Source organism: Amblyomma americanum, chromosome 1, assembly GCF_052857255.1.
Source record: "Amblyomma americanum isolate KBUSLIRL-KWMA chromosome 1, ASM5285725v1, whole genome shotgun sequence".
Taxonomy (NCBI): domain Eukaryota; kingdom Metazoa; phylum Arthropoda; class Arachnida; order Ixodida; family Ixodidae; genus Amblyomma; species Amblyomma americanum.
In genome coordinates, this window is record NC_135497.1 from 167,089,636 (window position 1) to 167,105,313 (window position 15,678).

General features: G+C 45.8%; 1 protein-coding gene across 1 annotated transcript in view; it reads left to right on the top strand.

The window, feature by feature from the left end:
• The window catches only part of bsk (mitogen-activated protein kinase dJNK), a 68,045-nt gene extending 63,643 nt beyond the window's left edge, over window positions 1–4,402 (top strand). Inside the window, exon 12 of the mRNA XM_077647648.1 lies at window positions 1,819–4,402. Coding sequence (XP_077503774.1) covers window positions 1,819–1,919 — 101 coding nt within the window. The 3' untranslated portion in view covers window positions 1,920–4,402. The remainder of the gene's footprint in view (window positions 1–1,818) is intronic.
• The last annotated feature ends 11,276 nt before the right edge of the window (window positions 4,403–15,678 follow it).

A 15,678-nucleotide genomic window follows, 5' to 3' on the forward strand; every position in this document is an offset into this window, starting at 1 on the left:
CCCCATAAATACACGTTTTGGAGCATAAATAGCGTCATATATTCCAGCACTAAAGCTCGCTGCTCACACGAATGCATTCCAGTACTTGTTTCTGGTGCATAACTGGCCGATCGATTCATTTCATTTGCCATTAAGACCGGATAAATTTAATTCTCAGAATATGCCCGCCACAAACATGTAGTAGTGCCTAGCTCGCGGTAACGAGTCTAGATGTGAGTGCTTTGGGTTCTGCCCACGCGGTGGTGCGCTATAACCGCTCATTCTAGCGCCCATTCGATGATTCGAACTTCACTTAATTCAAACAATTTTCCGGTCCCCTTCGAGTTCGAATTAACAAGCTTTTACTGTACTACTACTGTGCAACTACTGTCTGCATGCCGCAGCCTTGACAAACATTGCAGTTGAGAACAAGAGTTTTTGCTGTAATTTTTATAATGTATATCTCGAAGTTGGCGTAAAATAAGTTCAGATGTGACAAGGGAGTAAAAAAATTAGTTGCATTTTACAAAATGGTTTTCTTTCTATAACGTTGTTCTGTTTTTGAAACACTGCTGCCGAGGCTACTCACTTCGTCTGCCAGTAAAGTGTAGTGAGTCTGCCAGACTCGCTTCATGCTGAGTGCATTCTGCACTGACTGTCACTCATCGTGTGGTACGGCACGGATGATACAAAAGACGAGTGCCACTCATTGGAATTGACACTTCGCTTGCCTGTGTGATAGGGGTATTACTCTCACACATGTGTCAAACACAAAGCATGCTTTGGGTTTGAGTTTGCGTTTGACACAAACCCTAGGTTTAAAGAATTGCATGCCGGCCATATGTGTAGCTTGAGCTGATAGCATTCAGCAGCATTGCGTACATGGAAATGCCAGCCAGTCACCTGACTGTGAATTTGTTGTCATTTGTGCACTGCACGTTGCATTTGGAACTCAGTGGTTGTGGGTGATGCTTATGCTTTGTCTCATTTTGTCGCAGCTGGAAGGTTTGAGCAATAAGGTGGCTCTTTTTATGAATATAGCGTCTCTGTTTTGAGGTTCGTAAGCCTCGTGTGGTCTCCTGGTTGGGTTGCCATAATAATAGTGTCAGTGCAAGCAGGAAGTATTGAAGGGAACATTTTTTCTTGTTGAAAGTAACCATGACTGAATTGGCCGTATGTAAGAAGTCTATTTGTTTTCACTGCTAACAGTATAATTTAAGCATTAATAGTGGGACTTCTGGTGAACTTTATTTACCAAAACATCCAGCCAATTTGGTATCTCTGGTAGAGACTGCAATCCAAATACCGACATTCCACACTGTAAAACTTCATCATTCCTGGGGACCCCACCCAATGCTGGCATGGTTGACTCTCATTGGTGCCACAAAGTTTGGGTGCCAGATTTTAAAAGTCTGTGTTGGGACATCATTCAAGGTGATGTGTCTGCAGTGAAATGAAGAAAAATGTTTTTGTTTTAAATTAAACTATGGTCTTGAAAATGCTGTACCTAAGGCTAAATAGTTGTGTGATAGTCTAGCTGCCTTTCATTTTGCTCTTTTGCTTGTATGATTATGGTGTGTGGACAGAAAAGAAATTGTGTACTTTTTCTTATCGTTTCTTAGCAATTTGACTTCAAGGATGGATTCATTCAGCTGCATTTTCATTTATGGCAATGCGCTATAAATACGACGTGTAAGAATGCTAGAAACAACCAAAAGGGACTTCTTTGCTGTAAGGAGACCGAGTGTCCTTGTTGGTCCCTTGTTGTGCTCTGCAGTCTGTGTTACCCTAATGCTAGTGTGAGGTGTGGCTGCTACAGGCGGGATGTTACCATTGCAGATGGTGCAATAGAAGTGATAGATGGAGACCAGTCTGTGGACCAGTCATCCAATGGAGGGGCTTCAGCAAACAGCTACCATCGACGACGTTACCAGTCCTAGCTGCACGGGAGGAGTTGGGACAGCTGGGGGGACACACACCCAGGAAGCCTGTGGAGGAAGAACTTGTGCACCACCTGTTCTCTTGCTGTCCATCTCTGCAGTTTTCTCCGTAACCACAAGCTCAACAATGCTTGCCTTGATGTTTATGACACAGAGCCATGCGTGAGCTGCGTGAGGCCCCATGGCAGGCATGCTTGCTGTTGGGCCAGTGGTTTTATTCAATAAGTTTTGCCTTATTATGACTTCCCTTCTCCCGGAGAGGTCAAGTGAATGATTTGCTTGATGACCGTCTTTAGGCATTTGACTAGTAGTAAAGGTTGCACTCCATCTCCCGATGGCATTGTGCAGTGTACTGTGACACAAGAACTGTTTCACTGTCTCCAGGAAGAGAATATCTGGAAGAAATTTATCCCATGTGAGTTCTGCATGTACTGGCCATGGTCTTCCGGAAGCTCTCTGCTGTCCTTATGTGCAAAGCGGGTTTGCATTGCTTCCATCCTACAGATGCAGCCCCAGACATTGGCTTTTCATTGGCTTTCTTGTAATAGTGAATGCTGCTTATGTAGAACACGAAACGAGTAGGAGTAAGCGAAAACACTTATGCTTTGTACAAGGCTCCTAATTGCCAAGAGACAGCTTTTTTGTTATAGCTTCTACACTTTTTTGTTACGACGTAATTTACTGCAGTAGCATGAGCTTTTATTATGCTGCTTTATTTCTGTTGCTTTTTTTACACACTTTTTTGTTAGTTGTATTTTTTACATTGAGGCGGGCAAGTAGACAGATGTGTCCAGTTAATGGGGAAGTGGTCTTGTTTGTTGAATGAGTAATCACCTTTTTGGTGAGGAGGCAAATGTATTTTAAATATTGTGAAGAGCATTTTTTGACAAAAACAATGACAATTGTGCTCACTGTGCAAGTACTTGTCTTTATTGTCCTTGCAACTAGGGTCAGCTGTCACAGAGAAGGTTATCAAAAGAGTGAGCAGGCTCGCTGGTGGGCTTCTGTACAACACAAATAGCAGTACAAACTGCTGAGTTGTTAACTCTCGCTTCTCTGTTACAGCTTGTAGCCAGCTTCTTGCATCACTAAAACTGTGGTGTAGGCATTAGTGATGCAAGGTCTGCTTTCCAATGTGGACAGAACTTTGGGAACTGTGCACTCGACGTAGCGTGCTGAAATTTGCATGCCTTTAGCTTTTGTGGCACATTTTGTGATAATTAAAGTGGACTTAGAGGTTATACGGGAAGTTGCTGCGCAACGGGAGAAGCAAGACGAATGCAGGCCAATGAGGCTGCATTTTCCTGTCTGTGAATGCAGAGAACAGGCCTAAGGCACATGGAACCTAGTCATGCTGCATGCCAGACATCCTAGCAGGAGTCTATTTTTTTTCTAGGATCTGCAATTGCATATGTGTGCACCATGTGTCTCTCTGGTTTTTAGCTGCCTCTACTGACTTTGTTCTTTCTTTCGCTGTTGTTTGTCTGTATTCTGTTCATTTCAGCTTCTCATGTGCAAAGGGTTCATTTCTGTGCTTTTGTCATCCTCGTTGTTATTCACAAGACTGCCCTCAAGCGCTTGTGTGCAGAGGCAGTTGTTATGAGTGTGCAAAAACTTTCGTGATGCGTGATCTCGGAGGAGGCAATTTTTCAAATTTTTTAAACTCATAATTTTGGTTTGCCATTCAGAATTATCTTTAACTGATACAGAGCGCTGAGCCTGGAAAAGTGTGTTGTATTATGATTAAGAGTTACAATTTTGGTGAGGCACCAACACAGTGGCTGTGCCCTGGGCCCATGTCCTGTGGAGATATGGACACTTTCCCTGGGATCCATTTGTGTAGAGACCAGGTGATCTGGCTCAGCTGCTTCTTGTCAAAGTTGGCCTCTTCAGGAGTGTGTGAGTGTGTATGTTTGTTTCATATGTAGTTGAGTGATGGAGCAAGGTTGATAGCTGTGGAACCAGGTCACTGACAGGATTGCCAACCAGCTGCAGGGTCTGGGGCACACCCCACAGGTGACGCAGTCTTTCTGTTCTTCCTGCTCGTATGACCGGGTAGGATTAGCCGCCATGTCTGTACATATATATACGCAATAGTCTTACTTCCTGTAGAGTCCCACTAATACGCTCTGTACTGATGGACAAGCCCCCTTTTTTAGGTTTTGAAGGACAGGTGGTGAAAGTGTTTTTGCCTTTTTGAGACGACGTTGTATAAAGAACCGGAAAAAAAAAAACATTGTACATTTTAATTTTTACTGTGACGCCCATTGGTGAGAGAGTACTTTTTGTGCGTGCATGTGTGTGCATGTGTTTCCTCTGGGAGATGCTTCCCTTGCGTTGGCCTTCACTGGAGCAGCCTTCGCAAGCTGCGCTTGCACCTTAGGCGTCGTGTTATTGTTTTCCTCGTTTTTGCGCATTTTATGTTGGTTTTTACTTTTGTTCGACAAAAACCAAGGGAAAATAAATTAGAAAAACTCACTGAAGATTTGTTGTCGTGAATCTCTCTCTGGTAGGAAGCGTAATAATGAGTTTGAGCAGAAATGAGTTTCTGACCTTTCTGTTGGTCTTCGTGTACTGTGCTCTTGGGGAATGGCATGTGTGAATGAGCCTACAGTTCATTGTGTGTATAAGCCCTGTGGTTTGAGCCTTCAGGATACAATCAGCAAGCCTTGGAAGTGGCTGCTTTGAGTGTCGTCAGAAGTTTCTACCAGCTTGCATCATCTTCTGTCACTTATGGAAGATTTTGCACTGTGCTATTGCAATGCTGTACCAACTTTCTTCCACTCTGTGATTTGGCAGAATGTTCCCGTGCACGTACGTGGCCACTGCTCTGAAGGAACAGGAGGGCTGCAAGCGTTGTGATGTGGAAAACATTGCAAGGTTTGTTGAGTGCGGAAAACTAGGTATTATGCTACAGGCTTTTATCATCTTTCAAACCTGACAGCCGTTTTGCATTGCGAGGGATGAGTTTCTGGTGCCTTACAATGCAGGTTTTGAGCTTCTGTACTGCAATTTTCAGCATTTTCCCCAATGGTTCTATGGCGTTCAAAAAAATTCGTGTTTTAAAGAGGTGTAAATTCTAAAGCGCAGTGACGCTACCTTTGTGCTAAATGCACCAAACGCGCCAAGCTGCGCCAAATCGGGTACAATGCGCCATCTTGATATAAACTGAAGATTGCGCCGAACTGCTCCAAGCTCGGTGCTTCCGAGTTGGGCAGCGCGTGCGCTGGCTATCCAGGCAGACATTGTCTTGGTTCTCGCCGCCGTTTCAAAATGTTATGGACCGTTGAAGGCAACTTTTGTAACAAACGTGACTGTTACGCGGCATTCGTTCCTAATGTCCCGAAGTTTGTAGTAAAAGGACCAATGGAAACGAATGTCGCCACGCGAACTTCCATGGTGTACTCTGCCATATGCGCGAGCCAACTTAGGTACGGTGAAGTTTTGGCGTGCGGTGTCGAGTTCCTACCCGTTTCTCTTTCACCTGGAGAATACGAGCAGGATACGCATCGAGGTGGCGGCTGATCGATGTCGCAGACTTGCGTGTCAGTATGTACCTTTCGTATGCATGATTCCGACTGGCAGGAAGATTAGGCCTAGCCTGAGTCTAATGTTTGAAGGTTGCGTATAATTATGAGGAAAATATCATTTGTTAGAATAATTCACATGCGTAGATATGGCGATTTCTGTGTGTACGGCACATCGCTGATGAGCGATAGCTACTGCATACAGCACATGCTGACGCTACGCACGGCTACAGCAGCGACGCGTAGACAGCGCTTCACGCTGGGGGTTAAAATTTTTGAACCGAATAGACAGTTCCTCTTGTAAAGTCCGTTAGTGAAAATATCACGGGCAGCATGCTTTGACGAAAAGTGTGACAATTTGCTGCATCATGTAGAAGCTATCGCTTCAAAATGCCACGATGAATGTGTGTTGTGAAGCCCGGCATACCCCCAGAAGGAGCTCTTATCCGCTCGGTGTTTCCCCGAATTGCGCAAGCCTCGCAAAGTCTGACATGCTGCCACGTGGGCCACATTTCCTAGCAAATACTACCATTCATGTTAGACAGCCTGAATAGCATTACACCGAAGAGCAGTTCTCAAACGACATGCAAAAGAACCACGCACTGTAGCACACGACGGTGTAGACGATCCCTGGCCTCCGGCTCCGGCCTCCGCGAATGCCACCTATTCAAACATGGTGTTCGTCGTCTGCTACTGTGCGTGGCTCAGTTATCGTGCTGTTTGAGGTCTGTCTTCTATGCAAGCTTACCAAGAGTGTCTAATTTGAACGGCATTTAATTTAACCGCCACCCGGCAGGTTGGGCGCGTTGCCTATCCACTGTGTGGAACGCACTCAACGTTAGAGGCCAAGCTGCGTCTGCTTACCCGATTCACCACAGCTTTTCCCTTTTTAACTAGGTTCAGCAGTAGTTGAACCGCAGCTAGTTATCGCGAAGCAAAGCACTTTCACCCCATAATGAAGGCACCAAAGTATCTGCGACAGGACTATTCGCCGCAACAATAAAAACACAGCCATATTTCAGTAAAAGCACGACACTTCATACAGCACTGAAGTCCGTGCTGAACACAACTTGCGGTCAACGACCCGTTCACATGCAGGCAGGCAGTCCGAACGGCCGGAGCGCCCGCCCCTCAACGTCGCGACTTGTCGGCAGGTAGCGAAACTCCGAGATTTAATCTGAAATGTTCGAGCACAGGACAAGCGGCGCCTTTGTTGCACCTGTTATATTCTTACACCGTGCTCTGGGTTCGCGCTCCCGACTCGCACCCCCAGCCGGGGGTGACTCGCACGCGCATGTATCGCGATGTTTTAAGAATGCATTGCCTTTGAAATGACGGTTCACACTTTCACATTTTGTTCTAGGATGTACTTGGTGATTCGCGGAGGGACGGCGTCATACGTGCAGTGTGAAATTAGAAAAGTGCTTTGAAAACTTCTATTTACATGTATTTCTATTGGCGCTAACCCTACTTTACACCCCCAGTTGGTTCCGATAGTGCGCACGCGCTGGAAGCTCCTCGGTACTGGCGCTGTCAGGTGTCACAATTTCCTTTGGGATAGTGTGTTTTGCAATGTCGTTACTGTAGGCGATAATTTAAAACCCTGCGTAGTTGTCCCAGCTGAAATCGACGATTTCGTAAGCTAACACTAGCAAGAAACAGGAAACAAGAATTGTTGAACCTCGTTTAAGCAGACACCTTGGGCACTCATGCAAGTCCTAGAAGTGCGGCTTTGGATGGACGGAAACCGATCGGACAAAACTTGCGTACAAAGAGCAGGAACGATTTAGCCGTTAAATGCATTCCTGTTTTTTTTTTAAACAGCAGTTGGTAACAATGTGACATGGTCCGCGACGTCCTGTATTACTCCGCTGACCAATCGCAACAGTAAACGAAATAGCTTTTTGATGTTTGACTATATCAAACAAGTGAGAGGCATCAAAATTATTGAGCTTATAATTTAGTCTGATGGTTAGCTTTCCCTTTAGGCAACAAGAAAGGCTTTAACATCAGACTGCTCTTTGTCACGGAAAACGCTAAGAACAGTGTGTTAACGTTTCACCGAAACGAAAAGCAATATTGTCCTAATGTTTCGGTGCTACCTGGATATGACCGCCGTATCAGTGAAACGGTAGCAGTTTTCATGCGAGGAAAATTGGTGAGGTGGGACCGGAGCTGCTTGTAGCGTCACGATTGTAAACCTGAGGAGACGGGTCGCTCCGCGGGCAGCATTTCAGTGCATCTTCGTAATCTTGTATGCCTGATGCATACAATCATTTTGTTTAGGAAAAGAACGATTTTCTTGGGCTGATTTGTGGCAACTTTTAACCGCGATTCACTGTCTGTAATTTCTTCATGCGGTCTGGGCTGTTTTATGGAATTGATGCAGCGAGTGCAGACAAAGAAAGTTGGTACTCGTGCTGAGCTCATTTCACATGCAAGTTCACACACTTTTTCGCACAAGTTAATTTCAAATCATTTGTGTACTTTTCAAAGCAGTAAACGGCCTGGGATTACCCAGCAACTTGTTACCTCGAGGGTGGGGGATGAAGGGGGGAGCCTGGTTGATTTTTACAGACCAGCACCGTATTCACAAACATAGGGGCCACTCGGGGACTTAAGTGCGCAGAGGCGTCAAGTGATATGCAGGCTTCTACACAAGAGTTGCCATGAGGACGCCAGATGGCGCCACGTGTTGGCGAGGTGGGTGCACGCCTTCTGGGTCGGGACACACGACCAATCAGCGGGTGCGCACTGGTGGCGCGATAGTCTAACAACCTAGGATGCCTCGATGCGCGCGCCCCCTCCGCCGCTCCGTGGGGGGTGGGGACAAACTTTGAAACGATCGGTGCCGCCTCGGCGAGGGCACGCGCCATATTTGTGCCCACTCCCTGCTCCGCTTGCGTCACTTGCACGTGCAGGGGCCTGTTTCCCACCGATTGCAATTTTTCTTGGCCGTTTTTTCAATTTTTCTTGGGGTGTTTAGTGCCTGCGTGCAGAAATCACTCACGAAATGGCTGGAGAATGTTTGCATTTCAGAGAGATCCGAAAAGAAGGAAAGGAAAGGTGGACTGTGAAGGTGAAGTGTGACAAGTGGCAACACGGCGAAGACAACCAGCTATGCTGTCGATTATTGGAGTATCTCGTCGATCTTTGAACACATGGCAAGCGCAAGCTAGCTTAGCCAGACCCATATGAAATCGAAGACTCCGAGATACGCTTCTTTGAAGAGCTGATCTCTACGGAATGTAGCAACCTGTTTCATATTGGCGGATTCCTCGTGAAAGTCATTATCAAAGAGATAAACAGTTACGAGCAGTACAAAGCTGCTCTGCTAGGTTCGACAGACACTCAGCATTCATACTTAAAAAGCTAAAGGAATACATCCGGAACGGCGACAACCTAGATTACCCCATTGTTCAAATAATGAGCATGCTAAAGTGCGAGGAACTTTTTAAGAGGATCACGGAATGGACCGAAAGCCTTCTTGCCGTACAATCTCATTTGCAGTGTGTTGTAACTTGAGTAAAATGGTAAGGTTGAAGTGAAGGCTTACCAAGTACACAATGCAACCATGCAGAAGCTTCTCATCTCCAACTATGCCCGAATGAGGTTACGCATTCAACTGCGTCGGCTTGGAAAAAAAAATTGGCTGTGGTTTAGCTCTGGTTAACCCTAGTTGAATTGCGAAAGCTTCGTTTCCTCGGCACGTCGTATACGCAGCGTCTCATTCCGACGCTCTCGAGAACTCAAACCGGTCTCTTCCGCAGTTGAAGAGCCACTCCGGGATGTGGCACGACTTCTTTTAGCCGCATCTTCGTTACGGCGCTTCTCGAGTCGTGCGGCGCGTTCTTCTGGCGTCTCCTGAGCGCGTTGTCTCCTCCTCCCTCTACCCCAGCGGAGCACATCTGGTGGAGCGAGCGGTGACGGCAGCGGCGTCGATGGCGGCGCCATCTGTTGGAGCGCGGCTGCTGCTTTGCTAGGCAACGGCGGCTCAAGGTCAGGCCACGCGCATACAGCTGAAGTGCGCGACGAGCCGAAAGGGCTCGCTGGCTGGAGTAGTAAAGCTTTCGCTTTAAAAAAGAAGTTAACGGCCGCAGAAGCAAAACGTTAGCTGGAGTAAACTTACAGTGGCACTACAATTTTGATAGTGTGCACAAACCTTGTGATTAGTTTATATAACTTTTCTCTAGAGCAACTGCATATTTATCGCATATTGTTGTAGTGGTGTCGCAAAGCATTTCATCACTACACTATACTTTTTGTGTATTCTTTCAGTGATTTCCACATAAGTGGTTTGCTGTAATGGAAAAATAAAAATTCAGTTAACGCGACGCGAAATTTTGCCAAAGTAAGCAAAAGAGGCTGTAGTTGTTCGTTTGATTAGGAGTTTTTAACGGTTGCGCTTGCAGCAACATTTTTGGCAGGTGAAGAAAATACTGTTCAACGCCGTCCCGCTGCAGTGGCTGAGTGGTTAATGCACTCGACTACTAAACCAGAGTACCCGGGTTCGAACCTGACTTCGGCGGCAATATCTCGATGGAGGCCAAACTCAAAATGGTGGCTGTGTGCTGTGCGATGTCAGCGCACGTTAAATATCCCCAGTTGGTCTAAATTATTCCTGAGCCCTTCTCTACGGCACTTCTCTCTCTCCCGACTCTACTGCTTGAAAATTGGATTTCAGGAAAGGAAATGACGCAGTAACTGTCCTACATATCTCAGTGGGCACCCGGACCGCGCAGTAAGGGAAGGATAAAGGAGGGAGTGAAAGAAGGAAAGGAAGAAAGAGCACTGCTTCGCCCACGGCGCGCATGATGTGTCCTCCTGAAAGAGAGCGACAGTTACTGCGCCTTTCGTTTCCTATAACCGCAGTTATTTTTAAGGCCCGATAAAATGCGGACTTTAAATTGACACGTTTCGCAAAACATGGTATAATATTAGATGTCGCAAATACATTCCAAATACCGCACTTTATCATCGTTTGTGGGTGTATTGTGTTTAACGCCCCAAAGCAACTCAGGCTATATGGGACGCAGCATCGTTTGTGTGTGCGCACTCCTGAAGAATAACTGCCTAATAACAGGCAACCACAGAGGTCCTTGACTTCGCCAAAACTATGACACTTTATCATTTGATTCATCCGCCTCCAATTTATATTGATACGTGTCGCTCTGTGAGCAAAACAGCTTACTTCAAAAAAGCGCGTACGGCTCCAGTGCGCGCTCCCGAAGCGCGATGAAAAAGCCTATAGATCTATAGGAGGTGTTGAGACGACGCGATTGTCCCCACCCTCCACGGAGCGGCGGAAGGGGGCGCGCACATCACTCGAGATGGAACGACCATTTTGACTCGCCTCTGAAAACCACTCGCCAGCAATGTTCCTATGGTCTAACACAATGGCGTCGACATCGGCGGAACCTTCCACAAGTCATCATCCTCAGCCTGACTACACCCACTGCAGGGCAAAGACCTCTCCCGTGTCTCTCTAATTAGCCCTGTCCTTTACCAGCTGAGGCCACCATATCCCCGCAAACTTCTTGATCTCATCCGCCCACCTAACTTTCTGCCGCACCGTGCTACGTTTGCCTTCTGTTGGAATCCACTCCGTTACCCTTAAGGACCAGAGGTTATCTTGCCTTCGCATTACATGCCCTGCCCAAGCCCATTTCTTCCTCTTTATTTCGACTATAGGATGTCATTAACCCGCGCTTGTTCCCTCACCTAATCTTCCCGCTCCCGGTCTCTTAACGTTACACCTATCATTTTTCTTTCCATGGCTCGCTGCGTTGTCCTTAACTTAAGCTGAACCCTTTTCGTTAGCCTCCACGTTTACGCACCGGGTGAGTACCGATAAGATACAGCTGTTATATGTTTTTCTCTTAAGGGATATTGGTAAACTGCCATTCATTATCTGAGAACCTGCCATATGCGTTCCACCCCGTTATTCTTCTAGTTATTTCACTCTCGTGATCCGGATCAGCGGCCACTACCTGCCCTAAGTAGACGTATTCACTTGCCACTTCCAGTACCTCGCTACCAATTGGGAACTGCTGTTCCCTTGCGAGACTGTTGAACATTGCTTTGGTTTTCTGCATGTTAATTTTAAAACCTACCATTCTGCTCTGCCTGTCTGATTTATCATGATTTGCAGCTCATCTCCTGAGCGACTTAGCAAGGCAATGCCATCAGCGATGCAGCGCGGCCTCCTCCTTACAGAATTTGTAGATGGATCAAATACATTAATCATAATTGCATTGCCATTGCCAATGCTGCTGCGTATTAGATGCAGCAAACAAATTCTTGAAGGCTACGTACTGTCAAAACAAGTAAAATATGTATTTTTCATAAAAGAATATATTCTCATGTCCTCAGAACTGTGGCAGAAATAACTGATATGAATGTTTCCATCTTTTTGTCTATTTATTAAGTAAAGAAAATCTCTCATGAATTTTAGAACTATATCAGTTGGAAACCAGCAAAGTAGTGCATGTCCCTGATATGAATGATCAAGCTGAGAACAAGCATTTTAACACATCTTTGTCATTCACGAGCCTTGTTTACAATTTTGTACATAAGCAATGGCCAGGAAAAAATCTCAGTGACGCTGTCCTTCGTTCCAATGTATTGCGCGGGCGCAGCTGTCACCTGTCGAGTATTGTAAATAATTGCACTAAAATTATAGTCGCAAGAGAGAGCACATATAAAAAGATATAGTTCTGCAAAATATGCATTAGAAATGCGGAGATACAATGGAATATTATAAATGCGTAGATACAGCTTGAGAAAGGGCAAAAAAGCGTTGCTGGAAACCAAGTTCACTGATTGTATACACAAAATATGGCAAGGAGATAACTAAATATACATATATTCTCTAATAAATCTACATACCTAAGTTAATGTTGCTCTATATAATATGTCAAACAAGCCAAATAAACATGTTGCGCAATCACGGATAGTAACCTTTACGCACAGAAAGACAGACTATCCTGCAAGAGTAAAACTATGATCGAAGAAATCGTGATATGTATTTGGGTCATGCTGCGGTCGCGACAGCACCATATGGATAGAATAATAGAGGAAGAATGCAGAAATCAGTACGAAAATGTGTATTTTCGCTGCCTGAAAAGTGGCAGCAATCACTCTGCACAGAAAATTAAAGAAGGGTATTGGTCCGGTTCAAAAAGAAGAAAAAGCAGGTAGCTAAAGAAAGGAAAGAAAAGGACAAACGAAAGCCACAGGTGATGCGACAAGTTGAACTAACCAATATCCGAGAGTGTTTGTTGGGAAACGCCGTGTGGGCCGGGCTTTCAATGAGCAAGGTCGGTCAGACTGGTTAATGGTGCCCTCGTAATTTTCGTATTCGCATGATAACTTTGATCATGATGCTAACTGTTACAACAAGCGGCAAAAATTTCTGCGGTTTTGAAGGCTAAAGTCGTACGTTTTCCTAATTACGTGTTTATGGACCTGAAGGAACAGAGCGTTTTACTTGCATTGTTTTTGCTGCTTCGCTATGTAAAGGACAAAGTTTAGGAGAAATTTATATCCATAATGTTTCGTAATTGAAATCTATGAGCTCCGTAGACTCCGCGGCCGCCGCGACATACCGCGACGAGCCTGCTCGTCATCGACCCGCCCTTGAAACTTTGTGCTCAGATGGGGCTCCTTGCATTATGTGACGGCAGGTGCATGGGCGTTAACTGCCACGAAATCCAGCCCGAGTTCGCAATGTTCGCACCGAAATGTCTTTTCGAGCTTGAAAAAGACATTGAAGGCAAAATCCAGCATGCTTTCCAGCGCCGGTGGTTGTTTTGGTCGGCGGTGCATAACAGTACGAAAAAATTTCGAGGGGGGCTGAAGCCCCATAAGCCACCCCCCTGGCTACGCCCCTGCAAGTTACTTAGGTATTTTCTGTTAGCTCTTATCCCCAAATGTTCCCAAACAGGGCCTCGGAAGACGTGTAAACAGGCAGTGAATATCATTGGCGAGATCGTGTCTCCCTGCCTGACACCCTTCCTTATCGGAATTTTATTGGTGGCTTTATGAAAGACTATGGTAGCTGTGCAGTCGTTATAGATATCTTCCAGTACTTTCACATAAGACTCTTCTACACCCTAATTTCGCAATGCCTGCAAGACTACTGAGGTTTACGCTGGGTCAAATGCTTTCTCGTAATCAATGAACGCTATATTTAGGGGTTGGTTATATTCTGCGCATTTCTCTATCACCTGATTTGTAGTGTGAATATGATATATTGTCGAGTATCATTTACGAAAGCCTGCCTGATCATTTGGTTGATTGAAGTCTAAGGTTGTGCTGATGATATTTGTGATTACCTTAGTAAATACCTTGTAGGCAACGGACAGCAAGCTGATCGGTCTGTAATTTTTCAAGCCCTTGACGTCTCCTTTCGTATAAATTAAGATGTTAGCGTTCTTCCAATCTTCTGGTACGCTCGAGGCCATGAGTCATTGTTGTTGACAGCGCTTGAACACATGGACGGAAGACAGAAACATGAAAGACGACGTCATAGGCGCTGTGACGTCGTCTTTCATGCGTCTGTCTTTCGTCCGTGTGTTTAAGCGCTGTCAACAACAATGGATCAGCACAAACTAGCCCGACAGCTGGTCCTACATAAGGGATTGCGTATACAGAGTGGCTAGTTTTTCTAGCACAATCTCCCCTCCGTCCTTCGATAGATATGCTGTTACCTGATCCTCACCAGTTGCTTTTTCCCTTTGCATTGCTCCTAAGGTTTTCTTTACTTCCTCTTTCGTTACTGGCGGGATGCTCCATTGCTGTGCTCTACTGCCTCTCTCATTAGCGTTCTGATTACTTTGGCTACTGTATAGATTCGCGTAGAACTCTTCGGCTACTTTAACTATCATACCCATGTTGCTAATGACATTTCCCTCTTTGTCTCTTAGCGCATACATCTGATTTTTACCTATGCCTAGTTTTCTCTTTCACATCCTTTAGACTATACCTTCGTTGTTTAGAGAATACTCGATTTTATGCATGCTAAACTTCCTTATGGCGGCTACCTTGCGCTTATTTTTTAACTCTGATAGATCTGCCAGTTCTATTCTGTCCCTAGGGTTAGACGCTTTCATGCTTTGGCGTTCCTCAATCCGATTTTTCGTCTGCTGAGATAGTTTGTCGGTATCTAGCTGTCGAACCATCCTACCGCGTACTTCTACTGCGCACTCCACAATGATAGCTGTGAGATTATCGTTCATTGTTTGAACATTAAGGTCGTCTTGGTTTGGTTTGGTTTATGGGGGTTTAACGTCCCAAAGCGACTCAGGCTATGAGAGACGTCGTAGTGAAGGGCTCCGGAAATTTCGACCACCTGGGGTTCTTTAACGTGCACTGACATCGCACAGCACATGGGCCTCTAGAATTTCGCCTCCATCGAAATTCGACCGCCACGGCCGGAATCGACCCCGCGTCTTTCGGGCCAGCAGCCGAGCGCCATAACCACTCAGCCACCGCGGCGGCTTTTAAGGTCGTCTTCCTCAGTTAAAGCTGAATATCTCTTATGCAGCGATATCCTGAGTTCCTCGACTTTCCCTCTCACCGCTAAATCGTTAATGGGCTTCCACCTCTCTAGCTTCTTTAAGTCTAAGCTAATTCGAGACCTCACCATTCTGCAGTCGCTACAACGAACCTTTCCGAGGACCTCCACACCCTGCCACGATACCAGGGTGAGCGCATAGCATGAAGTCTATTTCATTTTTAACTCACCACTGGGGCTCTTCAACGTCCACTTCTTGTTCTCTCTTTCCCGGAAGAAGGTATTCATGATCCGTAAATTATTTTTCTCTGCGAACTCCCCCTGCTATTCATGGAGCCTCTGCCATAGTCACCTACCGCCTGGTCTCCGGCCTGCTTCTTGCCTACCTCCGCATTGAAGTTGCCCATTAGTACAGTATACTGTGATTGTACTTTGTTCACTGTCGATTTCACAACTTCATAGAAGCTTTCAACGATCTGGTCATCATGGCTGGATGTAGGCGCGTAGGCCTGCACCACCTTCATCTTGTACCTCTTATTAATCCTAATTACGGCAGCTCCCACCATCTCGTTAATGCTATATAACTCGTTTATGTTGCCAGCTATATCCTGATTGATGAGGAATCCCACACCTATAGTTCTAGTCTCTCCGCTAATCCACGATAGCACAGAACGCGCCCGCCCTTTAGTACTGTATGCGCCTCATCTGTCCCCCT